General features: G+C 42.8%; 1 protein-coding gene across 3 annotated transcripts in view; it reads left to right on the plus strand.

Moving 5' to 3' along the window:
* The window catches only part of LOC137372736 (lysine-specific demethylase 4A-like), a 74,322-nt gene extending 63,351 nt beyond the window's left edge, over positions 1 to 10,971 (plus strand). For all 3 annotated transcript variants that reach the window (XM_068036915.1, XM_068036916.1, XM_068036914.1), the window contains exons 21-22: positions 298 to 390; positions 7,304 to 10,971. In XM_068036915.1, coding sequence (XP_067893016.1) covers positions 298 to 390; positions 7,304 to 7,444 — 234 coding nt within the window. In that variant the 3' untranslated portion in view covers positions 7,445 to 10,971. The remainder of the gene's footprint in view (positions 1 to 297; positions 391 to 7,303) is intronic.
* The last annotated feature ends 11,093 nt before the right edge of the window (positions 10,972 to 22,064 follow it).

Genomic DNA, 22,064 nt, shown 5'->3' on the forward strand with positions numbered 1-22,064 from the left:
ATGTTCCTATGAGTAATATCTTCATTCAAAAGGTTGTGAATCTTTGGAATTCTCTACCCTAGAGAGCTGTGGATGCTCAGTCATGCGATCACTAGATTTTTGGATGAAAAGGAAATTAAGGGATATGGGGATAGTGGAGGAAGGTGGAGTTAAAGTAGAAGATCAGCCATGATATTGAATGGTGGTTCAGGCTCAAAGGGTCAAATTTCTTGTTACTCCTGAGGCTAAACTTTTAACTAATTTGGCCTGTCTTCATTTCCCAGTGCACACCTGACTGTACTTTGTTTATCTATTCAGGTGGAGTTTGAAGATGCATCTCAACTGATGGTGAAGAGGGAGGATGTGTACACTCTTAATGAGGAACTCCCCAAAAAAGTCAAATCTAGGCTGGTTAGTATGTTATCATTCAGTTACGCTGCAGTGTACAATTTCATGAGCTGTTCTGTGAAGTTTGTATGAATTTAGACCCAGCAAAGGTAGATCAGAGCTTAGTTTTCTTTGGGGACTGTTCCGTGCCAGCCACCAAAGTACATTTCACACTTTTATTCGTCCATGGGATATGAGCGTCAGCAAGGCCAACATTTATTGCCCATCCCTAATTGCACTTGAGAAGTTGGTGGTGAGCTGCCTTCCTGAATCGTTGGTCCATCTGGTGTAGGTACACCCACAGCATGTTAGGAAGGGAGTTCCAGGATTTGGCCCAGTGACAGTGAATGAACAGCGATACAGTTCTAAGTCAGGATGATGAGTGACTTGGAGGGAACTTGCAGGTGGTGGTCTCATGTGTCTGCTGCCCTTGTCCTTCTAGGTATCAGAGGTCGTGGGTTTGGAAGTTTCTATCAGAGGAGGCTTGGCAAGTTGCTGCAGTGCATTTTGTATGTCGGACACACTGCTGGTCAGTGGTGGGTGGGGTGCCGATCAAGCAGGTTGCTTTGTCTTGGATGATGTCTAGCTTCTTGTGTTGTTGGAGCTGCACTCATCCAGACAAGTGGAGAATATTCCATCGGGACAGCCTTTGGAGAGTCAGGAGGTGAATTCCTCACCACAGAATTCCCAGCCTCTGACCTGCTCTTGTAGCCACAGCGTTTATATGGCTGGTCCAGTTAAGTTTCTGGACAATGGTAACCTATAGAATGTTGATGGTGGGGGAATTCATCAATGGTAATGCTGTTTAATTTCAAGGGGAGATGGTTAGACACTCTTGTTGGAGATGGTCATTGCCTGGTGCTTGTGTGATGTGAATGCTACTTGTTATTTATCAGGTCATTGAAGCAGCTGAAGATGGTTGGACCTAGGACACTAGACACTAGGACTGTTATAGGTCCACTCAATTTATTTGGCCACTAAGAAGTGAATAACCGCATGCAGTATTTTCCGTAGGAAATTTTAGTTTAGTTTAGAGATACAGCACTGAAACAGGCCCTTCGGCCCACCGAGTCTGTGCCGACCATCAACCACCCATTTATACTAATCCTACACCCATATTCCTACCACATCCCACCTGTCCCTATATTTCCCTACCGCCTGCCTATACTAGGGGCAATTGCTAATGGCCAATTTACCTATCAACCTGCAAGTCTTTGGCATGTGGGAGGAAACCCATGCAGACACAGGGCGAACTTGTAAACTCCACACAGGCAGTACCCAGAATTGAACCCGTGTCACTGGAGCTGTGAGGCTGCGGTGCTAACCACCGCGCCACTGTGGCGCCCCTGCTCCTATGTCTGTTCTTTAACTTTCAGTCAGATTAACTTAATTTTTTTTGTTTGTTTAGCTTGATCAAACGTGTAACGATGTCACAAATACTTGATGTGAATCGATTTGAAATATCCAGTATTTTAAAGATGTCATAAATCTAGTTTTACTTGCTGGCTTTTAATGTGCAGTCATGGATTTTACTAAATCTTCGGGATCCCCTTTTTTGTTTCCAACTTGAGTCAAATGTCAGCCATTTGAGTTGGATATCAAACTTCTAAAAATGCTAAAGGAGGAGTTAGATGGTATGAAAATGAAGTTATAATGTAGAAAATACAGCAGGTAATTTGCGCATAAGGTCCCACAAATAGCAGTGAAATAAGTGACCAGATAATCTCTCTGCCGTTGGTCTAGGGCTAAATGTTGGCAGGGTGCACGGAAAAGTTCCTTGCTTCTCAAATATGAACATCACTTTTAAAAACAAAGTCTTCCACGCGTGTATTCGCACCCAACCCCTCCTCCCCCATGCGTTTTCTTTTGTCGAGTTTTAAAGGGAGAAACGCGAAACAGCTACTAGGATTCCAGATTGAGGTAAGGCTGACTTCAATGCGATGAGACAGAGGCCGTCCACAATAAACTGAGCAAGTCTGTTAATCGGTAAAACAAAAGTGGGAGGTGTTCAAAAAAGAATTTAACCTGATACAGAACCAGTTTATAAGCTTGAGAGGCAAGAACTGTACTTGCCAAAAAAAAAAAGCAACCATAGATGACTAAAGAGATGAGACAGCATAAAACTAAAGAAAAGGCATTCAAAAGTTTAAAAAAAAAAAGATTCTGGTGAATGGGAAAGGTACAAGGAACAGCAAAGAGTGACAAAACAGTAAGAGCTACAAAAAGACAATATGAAAAGAAACTTACAAAGGGTATTAAAATAAGCATAACATTTGTACAAATATATTGGGAAAAAGGGGGTAGTCAGGAGCAATGTAGACTCCCTGCAAACTGGTAACTGATATTGTCAACAAAAGTAAGGAAATGACAAAAATAAAAACAAGAAATGCTGGAATCACTCAGCAGGTCTGGCAGCATCTGTGGAAAGAGAAGCCGAGTTAACGTTTCGGGTCAGTGACCCTTCATCGGAACTGACAAATATTAGAAAAGTCACAGGTTATAAGCAAGTGAGGTGGGGGTGGGGCAAGAGATAACAAAGGAGGTCTAGATTGGACCAGGCCACATAGCTGACCAAAAGGTCACGGAGCAAAGGCAAACAATATGTTAATGGTGTGTTGAAAGACAAAGCATTAGTACAGATTAGGTGTAAATACACTGAATATTGAACAGCAGCAAGTGCAAACCTGAAAAAAAACAGTGGGTAAGCAAACTGAACAAACTAAGATGAAATGAAATAAATGCAAAAAAAAAGATTGTAAAGAATGTTTTTTAAAAAAAAAGGAAGAAAAAATAACTAAAAATGAAACTAAAATGGGGGGCTGTCATGCTCTGAAATTATTGAACTCAATGTTCAGTCCAGCAGGCTGTAGTGTGCCTAATCGGTAAATGAGATGCTGTTCCTCGAGCTTGCGTTGATGTTCACTGGAACACTGCAGCAATCCCAGGACAGAGATGTAAGCATGAGAGCAGGGGGGAGTGTTTGAAATGGCAAGCAACCGGAAGCTCAGGGTCCTGCTTGCGGACTGAGCGGAGATGTTCCGCAAAGCGGTCACCCAGTCTGCGCTTGGTCTCCCCAATGTGGAGGAGACCACACTGTGAGCAGCGAATACAGTATACTACATTGAAAGAAGTATAAGTAAATTGCTGCTTCACCTGAAAGGAGTGTTTGGGGCCTGGGATAGTGAGGAGAGAGGAGGTAAATGGGCAGGTATTACACCTCCTGCGATTGCAAGGGAAGGTGCCCTGGGACGAGGTGGTGGGGGTAATGGAGAAATGGACCAGGGTGTCGCGGAGGGAACGATCCCTTTGGAATGCTGACTGGAAGGGAGGGGAAGATGCGACTGGTAGTGGCATCACGCTGGAGGTGGCGGTGGATGATCCTTTGGATATGGAGGCTGGTGGGGTGAAAAGTGAGGACAAGGGGAACCCTGTCACGGTTCTGGGAGGGAGGGGAAGGGGTGAGGGTAGAGGTGCGGGGAATGGGTCGGACACTGTTGAGGGCCCTGTCAACCACAGTAGGGGGAAATTCTCGGTTGAGGAAAAAGGAGGTCATATCAGAAGCACCGTCATGGAAGGTAGCATCATCAGAGCAGATGCGTCTGAGACGGAGAAACTGGGAGAATGGAATGGAGTCCTTACAGGAGGTAGGGTGTGAAGAAGTGTAGTCGAGATAGCTGTGGGAGTCGGTGGGCTTATAATGGATATTAGTAGACAACCTATCCCCAGAGATGGAGACAGAGAAGTCGAGGAAGGGAAGAGAAGTGTCAGAGATGGACCATGTAAAGGTGAGAGAAGGGTGGAAATTGGAAGCAAAATTGATAGTTTTCCAGTTCGGGGCGGGAGCAGGAAACGGCACCGATACAGTCATCAATGTACCGGAAAAAGAGTTGGGGGAGAGGGCCTGAGTAGGGCTGGAACAAAGAATGCTCGACATATCCCACAATAAGACAGGCATATCTAGGACCCATACGGGTACCCATAGCGACACCTTTTACTTGAAGGAAGTGCATGGAGTTGAAGGAGAAGTTGTTCAATGTGAGAACAAGTTCAGCCAGGCAGAGGAGGGTGGTGGTGGATGGGGACTGGTTGGGCCTCTGTTCCAGGAAGAAGCGGAGAGCCCTTAAACCATCCTGGTGGGGGATGGAGGTGTAGAGCGATTGGACGTCCATAGTGAAGAGGAGGCGGTTGGGACCAGGAAACTGGAAATTGTCAAAATGACGTAGGGCGTCAGAAGAGTCACGGATGTAGGTGGGAAGAGACTGGACCAGCGGAGAAAAGATAGTCTAGATAGGAAGAAATGAGTTCAGTGGGGCAGGAGCAGGCTGACACAATGGGTCTGCTGGGACAGTCCCGTTTGTGGATTTTGGGAAGGAGGTAGAAGCGGGCTGTCTGGGGTTGTGGGACTATGAGGTTGGAAGCTGTCGAGGGAAGATCTCCAGAGGAGATGAGGTCAGTGACGGTCCTAAGGAAATGACTAACTTGTTGAATAATTACTGTTAGGATTTACAGTACAGGAAGGTCAGCATGTTGAAAATTCCAAGGAAACTAACTGAATCAGGAATAGAGACTCAGAAAATTAGCATAAGCAATATAACAGTAATGAAGAAAATAATGGCATTAAAGAGTAACAAATGCCCAGGAACAGATGGTTTCCATCCCAGTGTTATAAAGGAAGTGAGCGAGAACAATGCAAATGCCCTAACTATAATCATCCAATATTTTCTTGATTTGGGAACCGTCCCTTTAGATTGAAAAATTGCACATCTTACTCTATATAAGAAAGGTGAGATGAAAACCAGGGAATTAATAGACCGGTTAGCCTAACATCTATTTGTCGGGGAAATTTAGAGTCCATAATGAAAGATAGGGTGACTGACCACCTTGCGTTTTCAGCTAACAGATATCCAACATGTATTTGTAAAAGGTTGGTCATGCCCGATAATAGTGAACTAGGGAATGTGTACCATGAAATTGAAGGAAAATTATTGATCTAGTTAAAAAAATGGGCTGAATGGAAGGAGATGGAGGGTAGGAGTAATGGGCAAGTACTCTAAAAGGCAGAATGTGACTTGTGTACTGCAAGGATTTGAGTTGGGGCTTCAAATATTCTTCTTTATTAATGACATAGATGATGGGATAGAAAGCCAACTCGTCCAAGCCTCCTTCGGCACCTTCCAAACCCACTACCCCTACAACCTAGAAGGACAAGGGCAGCAGATGCGTGGGAATACCACCACCTCCAAGCCACACACCATCCTGACTTGGAACTATATTGCAGTTCCTTCATTGTTGCTAGGCCAAAAACCTGGAACTCCCTTCCTCATAGTGCTGTGGGCAGACCTACACATGGACTGCAGAGGTTCAAGAAGGCGGCTCACCACCATCTTTTCGAGGGCAATCAGAAATGGGCAACAAACACTGGCTTTGCCAGTGACAAATCCCATGAACAATTTTTTTTTAAATCTAACTTTGCCGATGACACAAAGATGGGCGTCATTGTTGATGGAAGCATAACATCAAGAGATATTGGTAGATTAAATGAATGGGCAAAACTGTAGCAAATGGATTTCAGTGTAAGCAAATGAGAGGTCATCCACTTTGAATCTAAGAAGGATAGAGCAGGGTACTTTCTAAATGATGGGCTAGAAACAGTGGAGGTCCAGAGAGATTTGGGGGTCCATCGATTACTAAAATGCCATGAACAGGTACAGAAAATCAAAAAGGCTGATAGATTGTTGGCCTTTATATCTAGAGGACTAGAGTACAAGGGGGTAGAAGCCATGCTTCAGCTATACAAAGCCCTGGTTAGACCACACCGAGAGATTTGGGCACCACATCTTAGGAAGGATGTATTGCTGTTGAAGGGACTGCAGTGTAGATTCAGCAGAATGATACCTGGATTACAAGGCGAGATTACAAACTCTGGTTGTATTCCCTCAAATTTGAAAGGTTAATAGATGATTTGATCAAAGGTTTCCCTTAATATCTTTTTTTTTTAAAAAAAAGGGCGGATAGAAATTATTCCGCTGGTTGGGGAGTCTAGGAATAGGAGACATAGTCTTAAAAATTAGAGCCAGCTTTTCACAAGTGAAATTAGACAATGCTTCTACATACAAAGGGTGGGGGAAATTTGGAACATTCTTCTACAAATGGCAATTGATATCAGTTGTTCATTTTAAATCTGAGATTGATAGATTTTTGTTATCCAAGCGTATTAAGGGATATGGAGCAAATGCTTGTAAATCGCATTAGGTTGCAGATCAGCCAAGATCTCATTGAATGGTGGCAAAGGGTCAAGGGGCTAAAAAACCAACTCCTGTTCCTATGCACCTTTTCCCTCTTTGTCTCTGCCTCTCCTCCTCTCTCTCTCTCTCTCATCACTGTATAATTTGTTCTGGGCACAAGTAATGGATTTGATTAGTTAACTATCAATTTCTTTATGAAATAGACTAACAGATCCCAACGCTACAGAATGTGACCGTTCAAAGTTCTGAAGTCCTCTGCAGAGTAGGCTATAAGTTTACTAATTTTTTTGCTGATGCATCATCCTGTATAGGATCCTTTTTTTTTTTAATTACCCGTTCTCTTAAAGCATATCTTCAAATAGAACACCTGTTTGTGATATGTTGCAATACATTTGGTCAATGTTAATATCCATTATTTTGTTGTTTTCACATTTTATGTAGAATTAATGCATCAGTATGAACATCTGGAAAAATTTATAGCTGTATATTTTAAAACTTGCGTTTACTTAAAACTCTTTGTGTGGACACCAGCAAAAATATTTTATTCATTTCAAGTATTCTGCCCAGTTCTGTGCCATTCCTTGTTCTTTAGTCGTGTATGAAAACCTGCCGGATCAAAGGTCTTTGTCTTCTTGCTCTAAAGTGAGAATTCACAGCCAGTTTTAAAAACCTGTCTTGTATTTGTTTTGCAGTCTGTCGCATCAGACATGCGCTTCACTGGAATTTTTGCAGATGAAGAGGTTGCCCCTGTGTCAAAGCGACAGCGAGTTTTGAACTCCAGGTATCGCGGGGACTATGTTGAGCCATCTCTGTACCGTGCGATTATGGAATAAATGACTGTCATTACAGAAACAGTTGAGAACTTCACCTATGGAAGCCATTGGGACAGATTGGTTTTCATATATGGTTATATTGTAGATATGTGAAAGCAGTTGAGGTGCAGCCGAGTTCTAATCCCTCTGGCAACAAAACTACTCTTCACCAAGGGTACCTCATTAATAACACTCCCATGGAACTTAAATATCGAATATCTTGGGATTTCAGCAAAGCTGTTTTCAAGCATTTTTTGGTCTTGCTTCGGACTCCTGCTGCATTGTACACTGCAGACTAATCTGGATCAGGAAATGCCTTTTAATGGAGTCTTCAGTGGGCTAGGAGTAGAATTGCAAAAAATGTCTTTGGGTTAGCTTTCAATACTAACATCCATGTTCAGAATGAGAAATGCGTTTACATTTTAATATTGCCGCTCTCTTTGGTAAATTTTGTTAACATCCGCATTAGACTATCAAATGAAACCTATTGCATACCTGATCTGTGGGACACAGAACTACTAACTTTAATTGTACAGCAAGATTGATTGACGCATGGCTGTTTCACCATAGACATAGAAGCATTCCTTCTATACAGGCTGTGAATTGTTCTGGAAGGTGTGAATGGGTTTTCACCATATCCAGCCATTAGCCCAAAACCAGGGCCATCACCGGTGCTTGAGTTAAAACTCTTATCTGTATTTATAGGGGAAGTCTAAGACTATAGGTTGGCTCATATGATCAGACACACCTTTTTTTCTTTTAAAGTTTTCCCCCCCCCTTCCTAAATGTAGCAGTCCATTTAGTGTTCACAATGGAAGTAAATAGAAAATTGCGTCCTTGAATGGATACGTATTAGTGATTTAAGTAGCACCTGATTTATTGATGGCCAAATGAGTATTTGAAAAAGTGAAAGAAAATCAAACTGGTCCCATTCCCACTTCTCCCCGCCCCACAACCCCTTCCAAAGGGCGTGTCCATTTTATGTGACCCTCATGAACTGGTTTTCACCTATGCCACAAATTATTTGTTTATTCAATGAATTATTAACTTTAATTCCAATATTCTTAAACTTAATTGCAATGTAAAATGTTCCTTTCATTGTTTTATTGGTTTGGTGTAGACTGTAGAAACAGACATTGGACAACAAACACCACAAAAATTACTAATTTAGGTTGAGACCATGTAGACTTTTGAACTGGACCAGAATATTTGCATAATACAAAGTTGTATTCAAAATTGAACCAACTATAATGGCTGTTAATGCAGTAGACCACTTGGGAGTGGACTTGTTCTGGATATTTATTGGATTATATCAGTGCCATCTGCTGCTATTAAGATAGCTTGGGAGAATGATGGAACTTAATGTTTTTATTTTTTTTAAAGTGGTGAATTTGAGTAGGAAAGAAAGAACTATAAAACAGTTGCTCATTGACAGCATTATATTGATGTATGTGTTCCAAAAGTCTTGTAGCGTCACAGACTGAAAGAGTGCACCAATAGGTTCTAAGCTCCCGCTCTCTTTATTTTAAAGAGAAATAGAAGTACCTTTGACACACCTTTTGAGTTTGTAAACAATAGGGAAATTTATATCTAAATTTATTTGACCGGGGGAAAGATAAATACAATGCTGATTATAGCCGTGTAACGTAGTTAGCAGGTATAAATCAGATACTCCCTTTTCCTTCCTCACAACAGTAAACTCAAAAGCCTTCTAAAATACTTTTATGAACCTTGATTCTTTCTTCTCCAGTAATGTCCTCTTTGTGGTTTTGACCCTTCACCTTTTTATTTCTCAATTTTAGAAAAATAATTTTTTCTCCCTCCAAAAGACAGTCTAACTGGTGGGATCTGAATTGCCCTGTGTATTTCATGCAGCCAGTTTGGAATTTTTTTTTTTTAAATTCCAAGTCAGTGGGGTTAGAGCTGTGGAAATGATTTAATGTTTTCTGTTGTGTCGCGAGCTGTTTCCGCAAAACATTCTGTTGGCTCCAGAAAATCCACTAAACTGATGGGCATTTGAACTAATGTACCCAAATATTATTTTATAATTTGGATCAATGCACACTCTACTTCTTAGTTTTAAATTTAGCAAATTTGCGGCTACCCAAACTTCAGTTCCTTCTGATGGCCTTACTACTGAGCCATCTATTCAGTTAGTCTGGACTGGAAAATAAAAATGGCATCTGGTAAAATTTCATTACCTCTAATGTTGGATCTTTCTCAAAATGGCAATGGTTGGTGAGATTTATTTGATACTTGAGCAAGTATATTTGCAATCGTTTCTCACCTAAGAAATTGAACTTTTCCATTAGCCTTGTGTTCAGGTTGTAGTCAACAACCAGATTGTGAAAAGCTGATTTGGCCCTTCAAGACTTCTACATCCAAAGCCCTTGTATAACTTATTCCATTGTGGACTTCCCTATCATACTACCTGTCATACCATCCTACTTCAAGGACATTAAGTTCCTAAGTAAAGCAGTGTTGATATCTCTAACCTTAAATCCTTCTTATTAACAAATTGATCAGGCCTTTCTAAAAAGGTGTGAATTGATCCTAAAACAGCCACCTCTGGGAACCTGTTCTACACATCCACTATTTTTTGTGGAAAAGTCTAGTCTCTGACCCTGCTTGATTCTCATAAGCTTATTATTGTGTCCTACCAGTCCTCTGCTCATTGACTATGTTAAATGGTTTGTTTACTTCAATCTCCCCTGCATCCTTCATTATATATTTTTAAAGACTTATCTCAATGCATCTCCCCAGTGAAATCACGTAACCTTGAGACTTTCATAGTTTAGAACAAATGAGATTTGACTGTTTAAGGTAAGGTCTAGGTTATTCCCAGAATGTTGGCTTTTCTCTTGCAATTGCCAAATATGCAGTCCATGAGTCACAATGATGTTGAACCTTGTTGTCTTATGTTAATTTGGATACAAGAAAAATGTTACACATTCGCTTGTGTATATTTTTCACTTCAGCTATTTTTATTCAATATCTGTTTTCTAAATGATCACGATCTTCATTCTTCAGAGATAGTGAAAGAGTAGCACAACTCTATAACTTGATGGTGCTAAACTGCATGGAAGAGAGCCAATGCAAGAACTATAAAAGTTGTCTGGCAGGGGGGTGGGAGGATAAATAAACAATTTCTCAAGTCCAATTTAACAGCTCTTATTTTTAGAATAGATACACTATTGTCTTTTTGAATTAAAAATGCTATTCCCTAAGTCTGGTTGTGTATTGTATCTCCCCAGCTAAGAGAATATAAATTTTTAAAAACTCTTCTATGGGACTATTTCTCACTCCCCATGTCCCCCAATCCAATAAATGTACAGTTCTTTAAATCATTGTGTCTAATCTGAGAGACCTACAGTCTACACTACAACCACCTCAGGAGTCTGTACAGTAATTGATTGTATTGATCTATGAAAATGACTGTATTAGTTCAAGCAAACATGAAGTTTAAATGGCTTGCTGTGATTGTTTAGGAAAATATGAGTCATTGAAATTATTTGCAGTCAATAAATGTCTTTTTTTTTGGTCTTTAATTCTGCCTTGTTCTAGTTACCATAAATCTCCTAGAGGCCTCAAGGTGAAATACCATTCCTATAACATAGCTTTCCAATTGTACTAAAAATCAGAGATTTGCTGCTTTTTTAAAAAAATGCTTTTTGCCCAATAATTATGGCAACATCGGGGTGAGATAGAATGTGTAATCTTCCTGTTATGAAAAGGGGAGAAGACAAGAGACAGTGAGAAAAAGACTCCTTCAATAAATTGTACAATAGACACTGAATCTTCTGAAAAAAGCACACTGGTACCCTTACTTTCCAACGGCTGGCCCCTGTGTGGAAATCTAAGACCAGAAGCTAGAATTGAATTTGTGAGGAACCCAAGGCAATTAATACTGAAAGAATTCCATAGCTGCAGCTTTCCCATCTCATGAAATAGCCAGCGGCCTCGTTACTCGCAAGGGTACAAGTGTTCCCATGTCCTGAACACAGGCAATGACAACATTATAGGTCCAGGAGAAGATGTTGTCTTGCTTTTCTTAACTAACATGAATCTAAGTGAAGAAAGAACAACCTTTAATGAATTACTTTAGAAATGCCATTGTTGTCTTATGTAATACAACAACTGCACACAGTAGTATGTATTGCGACTATAACATGTTTTATAATATCCTACAGACAGAGAATGAGATGAACTGTAGTGTTGAACAAGAGAGAAATGTTTGCCAAATTATCTTCCAGCTGTCCGCCATGAGTTTGTGGCAGTAAAACAGATTACCAATTCCATCAGGGTTGGTGAAGGAGCTGGTCATGTACAGGAGGCAAATACACCCTCCAGGGTCCTTTCAAAGAAAATTTGAGTGAGCTGCAATTGATTGCCTTCAATAGATATCTCCTAACTGGTCCCTCCAATGGCAAAAAAAAGTGTACATGGAAAAGGGTGAGTGGAAGGAGTTGGCATTCTGATGCCTAGCTCATGTACCAGTTTGAATTGAAATGTGCTTCAAGAACCATTTGTTGAATAATAGGAAACTAATTAAACCATCACCAATGGGGAAAGTTCAATTTGACAGCTGAAACTTTTTATTTGGATTTTTGTTAGTTTTGCAATATATTTCCTTTTATGAACTGCTTTTGATGTCTTTGAACTGATGCTTTGTTCATGACCAGTTAACAGACCATGCTCAGACTTTTAACTTTTCCCTATAATTCAGGGTCTGAATGGCCTCCTGTTACTATACTTTTTTTTTCCTCTGTCAACACAATCTCGGCCAGAAACTCTGACTGTTACTACAGGTCTTGCCCCTCAATAGACTCCCGTAACACTTTTTTACAAAGCAAAGCACTTTCGGCAGTGATATGAACATATGAATTAGGAGCAGAAGTAGGCTATTTTGGCCCCTCGAGCCTGCTCTGCCATTCAATAAGATCATGACTAATCTGTTTGCGTCTCGAATTCCACACTCCCATTGACCCCCAATAACCTTTGATTCCCTTGACTAACCTGAATCTAGCTACCTTCACCTTAAAAGTATTCAATGACCCGTCTCCACCACCTTCTGAAGCAGAGTGTTCCGAAGTCACACAACCCTCAGAGAAAAGATTTCTCATCTCTGTCCTAAAAGGGTGACCTCTAATTTTAAAACAGTGCCCCCTAGTTCTGAACTCACCCACGAGAGGAAACATCCTTTCCACATCCAACTTGTCAAGATAGTTCAGCAGGATCTTTTGTACTTCAATCCAATCTCTCCTCACTCTTCTAAACTGCAGTGAAAACAAGCCCAGTCTGTCCTTCCTTTCCTCATAAGACAACCCACTCATTCCAAGTACCAACTTGGTAAAACTCCTTGAACCGCCTTCAATGCATTTACATCCTTCCTTTAAATAAGGAGACCAAAACTGCACACCGTATTTGAGATGTGGTCTGCTGACGAGGTCAAAGGCTTTGGTGAGATCAATGAAAGCAATGTAGAGGGGCATCTGTTGTTCACGGCATTTCTCCTGTATCTGACGAAGGGAGAACAGCATGTCAACGGTCGATCTCTCTGCACAAAAGCCATACTGTGCCTCAGGGTAGACGCACTCGGCCAGCTTCTGGATCCTGTTCAGAGCGACTCTAACAAAGACTTCGATGATAACCACCATCAGATCTGCCGCTGCCATGGCCACCAGGTAGTGAGTGATTCATTTGGAGAGACCGCACTTTCCACAGGACAGAACCAGATAATACCTAAATGAGGTAGTCTTTGTTCAGGTGAAAAGGATGCTTTATTAAATTTTAAATTTAATACTAGGGTGAATTGACCAAAACATGGATTGAAAAGAGCAATGTGATTATTTACTGATGAAAGGGTAGGCAGTGGCGTAGTGGTATTATCACTGGACTAGTAACCCAGAGACCCAGGGCATCGACCGAGGCACCGGAAACGACAACGGCAATCCCAGCCCTGTTGACCCTGCAAAGTCCTCCTTACTAACATCTGGGGGCTTATGCCAAAGTTGGGAGAGCTGTCCCACAGACTAGTCAAGCAACAGCCTGACATAGTCATACTTACGGAATCATACCTTACAGACAATGTCCCAGATACTGCAATCACTATCCCTGGGTATGTCCTGTCCCACCGGCAGGACAGACCCAGCAGAGGTGGTGGCACAGTGGTATACAGTAGGGAGGGAGTTGCCCTGTGAGTCCTCAACATCGACTCCGGACCCTATGAAGTCTCATGGCATTAGGTCAAACATGGGCAAGGTAACGTCCTACTGATTACCACCTACTGCCCTCCCTCAGCTGATGAGTCAGTATTCCTCCATGTTGAACACCACTTGGAGGAAGCACTGAGGGTGGCAAGGGCTCAAGATGTACTCTGGGTGGGGACTTCAATGGCCATCACCAAGTGTGGCTCGGTAGCACCACTAGTGCCCGAGTTGGCCGAGTCCAAAAGGACATAGCTGCTAGACTGGGTCTGCGGCAGGTGGTGGGGGAACCAACATGAGGGAAAAACATACTTGACCTCGTCCTCACCAATCTGCCTGCTGCAGATGCTTCTGTCCATGACTGTATTGGTAGGAGTGACCACCGCACAGTCCTTGTGGAGACGAAGACCCCCCTTCACATTGAGGATACCGTCCATCGTGTTGTGTGGCACTATCACCGTGCTAAATGGGATAGATTTCAAATAGATCTAGCAATGCAAAACTGGACATCCATGAGGCGCTGTGGGCCATCAGCAGCAGCAGAGTTGCACTCAACCACAATCTGTAACCGCATGGCACGGCATATCCCCCACTCCACCGTTACCATCAAGCCAGGAGACCAACCCTGGTTCAAGGAAGAGTGCAGGAGGGCATGCCGGGAGCAGCACCAGGCATACCTCAATGAGGTGTCAACCTGGTGAAGCTACAACCCAGGACTATCTATGTGCCAAACTGCGTAAGCAGCATGCGATAGACAGAGCGAAGCGATCCCAAAACCGATGGATCAGATCTAAACTCTGCAGTCCTGCCATATCCAGCTGTGAGTGGTGGTGGACAATTAAACAACTAACTGGAGGAGGTGGCTCCACAAATATCCCCATCCTCAATGATGGGGGAGCCCAGCACATCAGTGTGAAAGATAAGACTGAAGCATTTGCAACAATCTTCAGCCAGAGGTGCCGAGTGGATGATCCATCTCTGCCTCCTCCTGAAGTCCCCAGCATCGCAGATGCCAGACTTCAGCCAATTTGATTCACTCCATGTGATATCAAGAAACGACTGAAGGCACTGGATACTGCAAAAGCTAAGGGCCCTGACAATATTCCGGCACTAGTACTGAAGACCTGTGCTCCAGAACTTGCCGCGCCCCTAGCCAAGCTGTTCCAGTACAGCTACAACACTGGCATCTACTCTGCAATGTGGAAAATTGCCCAGATATGTCCTGTACATAACAAGCAGGACAAATCCAAACCGGCCAATTACCGCCCCATCAGCCTACTCTCTCATCAATAAAGTGATGGAAGGTGTCATCAACAGTGCCATCAAGCGGCACTTGCTTAGCAATAACCTGCTCAGTGACGCTCAGTTTGGGTTCCGCCAGGGCCACTCAGCTCCTGACCTCATTACAGCCTTGGTTCAAACATGGACAAAAGAGCTGAACTCGAGGTGAGAGTGACTGCCCTTGACATCAAGGCAGCATTTGACAGAGTATGGCATCAAGGAGCCCTAGCAAAACTGAAGTCAATGGGAATCGGGGAAAACCGTCTGGAGTCATACCTAGCGCAAAGGAAGATGGTTGTGGTTGTTGGAGGTCAATCATCTGAGTTCCAGGACATCACTGCAGGGGTTCCTAAGAGTAGTGTCCTAGGCCCAACCATCTTCAGCTGCTTCATCAATGACTTTCCTTCAATCATAAGGTCAGAAGTGGGGATGTTTGCTGATGATTGCACAATGTTCAGCACCATTCGTGACTCCTCAGATACTGAAGCAGTCTGTGTAGAAATGCAGCAAGACCTGGACAATATCCAGGCTTGGGCTGATAAGTGGCAAGTAACATTCGCGCCACACAAGTGCCAGGCGATGACCATCTCCAACAAGAGAGAATCTAACCATCTCCACTTGACATTCAATGGCATTACCATCACTGAATCCCCCACTATCAACATCCTAGGGGCTATCATTGACCAGAAACTGAACTGGAGTAGCCATATAAATACCGTGGCTACAAGAGCAGGTCAGATGCTAGGAATCCTGAGGCGAGTAACTCGCCTCCTGACTCCCCAAAGCCTGTCCACCATCTACAAGGCACAAGTCAGGAGTGTGATGGAATACTCTCCACTTGCCTGGATGGGTGCAGCTCCAACAACACTCGAGAAGCTCAACACCACCCAGGACAAAGCAGCCCGCTTGATTGGCACTCCATCTACAAACATTCACTCTCTCTACCACCAACGCACAGTGGCAGCAGTGTGTACCATCTACACGATGCAATGCACCAAGGCTCCTTAGACAGCACCTTCCAAACCCGCGACCTCTACCAACTAGAAGGACAAGGGCAGCAAATACATGGGAACACCACCACCTGCAAGTTCCCCTCCAAGTCACACACCATCCTGACTTGGAACTATATCGCCGTTGCTTCACTGTCACTGGGTCAAAATCCTGGAACTCCCTTCCTAACAGCACTGTGGGTCTACCTACCCCAAATGGACTGCAGCGGTTCAAGGAGGCAGCTCACCACCACCTTCTCAAGGGCAATTAGGGATGGGCAATAAATGCTGGCCTAGCCAGCGTCGCCCACATCCCATGAATGAATAAAAAAAAAATGTTACCCCTACACCGTAAGCTCCTACTTTGCACATTGACCTTTTATGTGGCACCTTGCCGAATGCCTTCTGGAAATCCAGGTACAGTACGTCAATGGGCTCCCCTTTATCCACAGCGCATGTTACTCCTTCAAAGAACTCCAACAAGTTGGTTAAACGTGATTTCCCTTTCACATCCATGCTGACTATTCCCGATTACCTTGAGTTTTTCTAAGTGCTCAGCTATAGCCACCTTAATGATCGACAGACGTCCAGTTAACTGGCCTATAGGGCTGGATTTTATGTTGGGCAGACAGGAGCTGGCCACCGACGTAAATGTCTGTGGCGAACCCGCTTCCTCCCGACCCAGGGGATCTGACCCGCATTTTACGGGTCCCCAGGCTATAATTGTGCCAAGGCGGGACTTCCATCCACTTGAGGGAGGAAGTCCTGCCTCATTGAGCTGCTGGCCAATCATCGGGCCGGCAGCTTTTAGTCCCAGCAGCGCCACCGGGAGTGGTAGCCACTGCTGGGACTGCAGCCCAGGACATGGAGCCAGGAGTCCGGGTAGGTTCCCTCGCCGGGCTAATCGGTCGCGCCCTGGCGAGTCAAGAATGGTCATTGGGGGGGAGGGGGCGACTCGGGTCCTGGGGGTGTTTGGGGAAGTGGGGGCAGCCCTCAAATGGGTCCTGGTCCCCCCTACCGCCCCGGAGCGGTGAGAGGTCGGCATGTTCCACTGGGCGGCCTTTCACGTTTCCTGGACGATCGTTTGCCACGGATAAAATCCACATAGAGGCAGGCGAAGGCTGTTAAATGGCCACTTAAGGGCCTTGATAGGCCTGGGGTGGGCAGCCAGTTTCACACGCACCCCCCTCCCTGGCCCATGTAAAGTGGGGCAGAGGCGGGAGCGGGTCAGAAAGGCTTTCCGGAGCTTCCCGTTCTATTTTACACCTGCCACCATCCGGCTCACTGAGGTGTAAAATTCCAGCCGTAATTTACCTGTTTTCTGCCTTCCTCCTCTCTTTTCTTCCTCCCCCACTTCTTGAATAGAGGGGTTATATTTGCTACTTTCCAGTCCGGTGGAACCTTTCCAGAATCTAGCGCATTTTGAAAAATTAACATCAACACATCTACTACCTCATGAGCCACCTCTTTTAAGACCCTAGGATGAAGTCCATGGACCAGGGAGGGACTTGTCAGCCCGCAGCTCCATCAGGTTGCTCAGTGCCACTTCCCAGCTGATTGTAATTTCACCAAGTTCTTCTCTTCCTTCCACCTGATTTACAGCTATTACTGGAATGTTTTTTGTATCCTCGAGAGTGAAGACTGAAGCAAAATATTTGTTCATTTCATCTGCCATTTCCTTTATTATCTACTATTAACTCCCCATTCTCACTCTCAAGAGGACCAACACTCACTTTACTTACTCTTTTCCTTTTTAAATAACCTGTAGAAACTCTTGCTATTTATTTTTGCATTTCTAGGTAGCTTCCTCTCATACTGTAATTTCTTTCTCCTGATTAACCTTTTAGTCATTCTCTACTGTTCTTTATATTCTGACCAATCATCTGACCTACCATTTATTTTTGCGCAATTATCTGCTTTTTTCTTAAATTTGATACTTTCCTTAAACAACTTTAGTTAACCATGGATGGTGGGTCCTCCCCTTAGAATTTTTCTTTATAGTAGGAATATACTTATTCTGAAATATCCCCTGAAATGTCTGCCACTGGTTCTCTATTGATCTATCTCCTAGCCTAATAACTCAGTTAACTTCAGCTCACTCAGTTTTCATGTCCACATCGTTGCTCTTATTTAAGTTTAAAATACTAGTTTTAGATCCACTCTCTTTTTCAAACTGGATGTAAAATTCAAACCTATTGTGGTCACTGCTTCCTCGAGGTGCCTTTACTCTGAGGTCATTAATTATTCCTGTCACATTACATAATACCAAGTCTAATATCACCTGCTCTTTGGTTCCAGAATGTGTTGCTGGAAGAATGCTTTCGGGATAGTTTCTATGAGCTCATCATCCAGGCTATTATTGCCAATCTTATTTTTCCAGTTTATATGTAGATTAAAATCACCCATGATTATTGCTGTCCCTTTATCACAAGCACCCAATATTTCTTCTTGTATACTTTGTCCGACATTGTGTTTCCTGTTAAAGGGCCTGTTTACCACTCCCACTAGTAGCTTCTTTCCCCTCGTACTCCTCATCTCCACCCAAACCGATTCTACACCTGATCTCCTGAACCAAGGTCATCTCTAACTATTGCACCAATGCATCCTTGATTAACAGTGCTACCCCTCCACCTTTACCTAGCATCCTATTGTTAAATGTGATATATCCCTCAATATTCAGGACACAATCCTTGTCATCCTGCAGCCATGTCTCCGTCATGGCAAGTGGGTTTCGTGCTGAAATAGTCTTTGGTTTTCAAATGCTTTCCCAGTACATGTGTCTTGTATAAGAACATAAATAGGAGCAAGAGTAGGCCAAATAGCTCTTGAGCCTGTTCCACCATTTACTAAAACTGAGGTTGATCTGCAACCTCAACTCAATTTTTCCACCCAATCCCCATAATCCATTGAGTTATAAAATCTTAATCAATCTCAACCTTGAATATACTCAATGAGTGAGCATCTACGGCTCTCTGGGGTACAGAATTCCCCAAATTCACAAGTCTTTTGAGTGAAGAAATTTCTCAGTCCAAAATAGCCAACCCCTTTGTTCTGGACGCCCCAACCAGGGTAAATGCCCTCCCCCAGCATCTATCTAATCAAGTCCCTTTAAAACTTTTTGTATTTCAATTAGATTGCCTCTCATTCTTCTAACCTCCAGAGTCTAGAAGCCCATTCTACTCGATCTCCTCAAAGGACAACACCCTCATCCCAGTCATCAGTCTCGTGAACCTTTTTTGCACTTCCTCTAAGGCAAGTATATTCTTCCTTGAGTATGTCGACCTTAACTATACATGGTACTTCAGGTGTGGTCTCCATGTACAATTGTAGCAAGGCTTCCTTATTCTTGTACTCCAAACGCCTGGCAATAAAGACCAACATATCATTTGTCTACCTAATTGCTTGCTGTACCTGCATGCTTTCTATGTTCCTTGTACAGGGACAACTAAATCCCTCTGAATACCAACATTTAATAGTTGTCTTTTTAAAAAAAAAAAATTGTTTCTCTATTCATCCTACCAAAGTGAATAACCTCACACTTCCCCACATTTTTGCTCCATTTGATACCTATCTATATCTCTTTCCAGACTCTTTGGACTGAATTTTTGTTCCTGGGTCCCAATCCTGTCATCGGGATGAAATGCAGCTTGGGAACCTGGAAATGCCAGCAGGGGAACCCCAAGGGAGAGTCTGGAGGAAGTGGCCAAAGTGCTTTGTCCAATGAAGGATGGTGAGCAGGCTTCACAGCTGGGCGAGCCAGTTGGAACCCTTGGGGTGGGGTGGGGGGGGGCGGTGGGTGGAAGAAGAATTAAAGAAGTATAGCTGGCTTCCTGGCCTGCCGTCTCAGCAGGGGGCCCATCTGCAGATTGGAAAGTTCCAGTTGGTGTGTGGAGTGCCCTCAGTAGGCACTTTAATTGGCCTTAATTGCTACCTGCTGCTGGCAGGTGCGTACTTACCACCACCCCCTGCCCCAAGAAGCGGCCTCAATGAAAATAGGCTGCAGGCTGGAGCATGCTGGCAGACCAGGACATTGGCCAGTGACATGAAATTGCAGGCATGCCTGCCTCTGAACCCGCCGCTTTTGCTGAATGAAAATCCAGCCCTATGTGTCCTTCTCAGCTTACTTACCCAACTAATTTTGTATCATCAGCAAACTTGCATACATTATGCAAGTCATTAAATATAGACTGTAAATAGCTGAGGCCTCAGCGCTGATCCTTGAAGCCCACAAGTAACAACCTGCCAAACTGAAAATGACCTGTTTATTCCAAATCTGTGTTCTGTCCTTTTAACCAATCCTCTATCCATGTTAATATATTACCCTCTCATGAGCCTTTATCTCGTGCAACAACCTTTCATGTGACACCTTACCGAATCTCTTCTAAGAATCCAAATATTTGTCAACCCACAATTTCCCTTGCATAAAACCATGTTGACTCTGCCTAATTGTATTATGATTTTCTAAAGGCCCTGTTATCAATTACTTGATGGATTCCTGCATTTTCCCAACAACTGATATCAAACTAACTGGCCTGTAGTACCAATTTCTCTCTGCCTCCTGTGTTGAATAGTGGTGCTATATTTTCTACCTTCCAATCTCTTTGGAACTGTACCAAAATCTAGGGAAATTTGGAGATCGCAATCAGTGTATTCACTATCCCTGTCTCCACCTTTTAGAAGTTTAGGATTTAGATCATCCGGTCCAGGAGATCGGTCAACTTTCTCCAGTACTTTTTCTTTACTAATAAGTTTCTCACTCTAATTGGACCCGTGGCTCCCCCTTTTTTTTCTGTCTTCCTATGTGAAAATAAACACAAAATATTAGTTTAATGTATCAGGCATTTATCCCCATTATAATTTCTCCTATCTCAGTCTCTAAGGGATCCACAATTAGTTTCGCTCCTTTTATATATTTGTAGAAGCAGTCTGTTTTTATATTTCTCCTAGTTTATTCTCATTCTATTTTCTCATCCTTGATCAATTTTTTGATCATCCTTTGCTGGTATCTAAAACGTACCCAATCTTCATAATGACTACTCTTGGCAATATTAATACTTTTCTTTTAATCTAATACTATAATTAACCTTCCTAGTTAGCCATGAATGGATCTCTTTGCCTGTGGAGTTTTTAATTTTTTAATGAAATGTCAATTGATTGAGAATTATGAAACACATTTGTGTTGTTGTATTCTTTAAATGTTCACCATTGCCCATCTACTATCATACTTTTTATTCTAATTTCCCAATCTAACTTAACTAATTCACGCCTCATACCTATGTAATAAGTTTTTTATTTAAGTTCAATGCTTCAGTTTTGGATTTATGTATGTCACTCAAACTCAATATGAAATATCATGTTATGATCACTCTTTCCCAGAGGATCCCTTACCATGAGATTACTGATTAATCCTATCTCATTATATAAAACGAGATATAAAATAGCCTTTTCCCTAGTTGGTTCCACAATGTATTCTGGGAAACTATCTCGAATGCAGTCAATTAACTTGTCCTTCAAAATATTTTTGCCGATTTGATTTGTCCAGTCTATGTGAAGATTAAAGGCCCCTGCAATTTTTGCTTTGCCTTTGTTACAAGCCCTTCTTATTTCTTGAGTAATACTCTGTTCAACATTTTTAGCTACTGTTAAGGGGCCTAAAATCTACTCCGAGCAGTGTTTTTTGACTTTTGTTATTCCTTATCTCCACCCATACTGATTCTACTTCCTGATGTTCCGAGCCAAGATCCATCCTCACTATTGTCCTTTTGTCATCCTTCATTCAGGGGGACCTCCCCCCGCCCTTCCCTTTTTCCATTTTGTCTGTCTTTTAAAACGTCAAGTACCCTGGAATATTTCGTTCCCAACCTTAGTCGCCATGCAGCCACATCACTGTAATGGCAATTAGATAAAACCCATTTTATCTCTATTTGTGTTATTGCCTATCATCTCTGTTTTGTCCATTCAGATAAAATGCCTTTAATTTTAACTTTTTAACCATTTTTCCCTGATTTGACCTTAGTCACATGCGCTTTTACCATTAATATTTTTGGCCCTTCCTGTCACACTCTGCTTACCTTTATCCAAATCTCTACACTGCTCTGTGGCCTTGACTTTTCTTGTTAGTTATAAATTTCCCCTCACTTGAACCCTCCCCTCCCCAACTCTGCC

Source organism: Heterodontus francisci, chromosome 8 (genome assembly GCF_036365525.1).
Source record: "Heterodontus francisci isolate sHetFra1 chromosome 8, sHetFra1.hap1, whole genome shotgun sequence".
In the NCBI taxonomy this organism is placed as follows: domain Eukaryota; kingdom Metazoa; phylum Chordata; class Chondrichthyes; order Heterodontiformes; family Heterodontidae; genus Heterodontus; species Heterodontus francisci.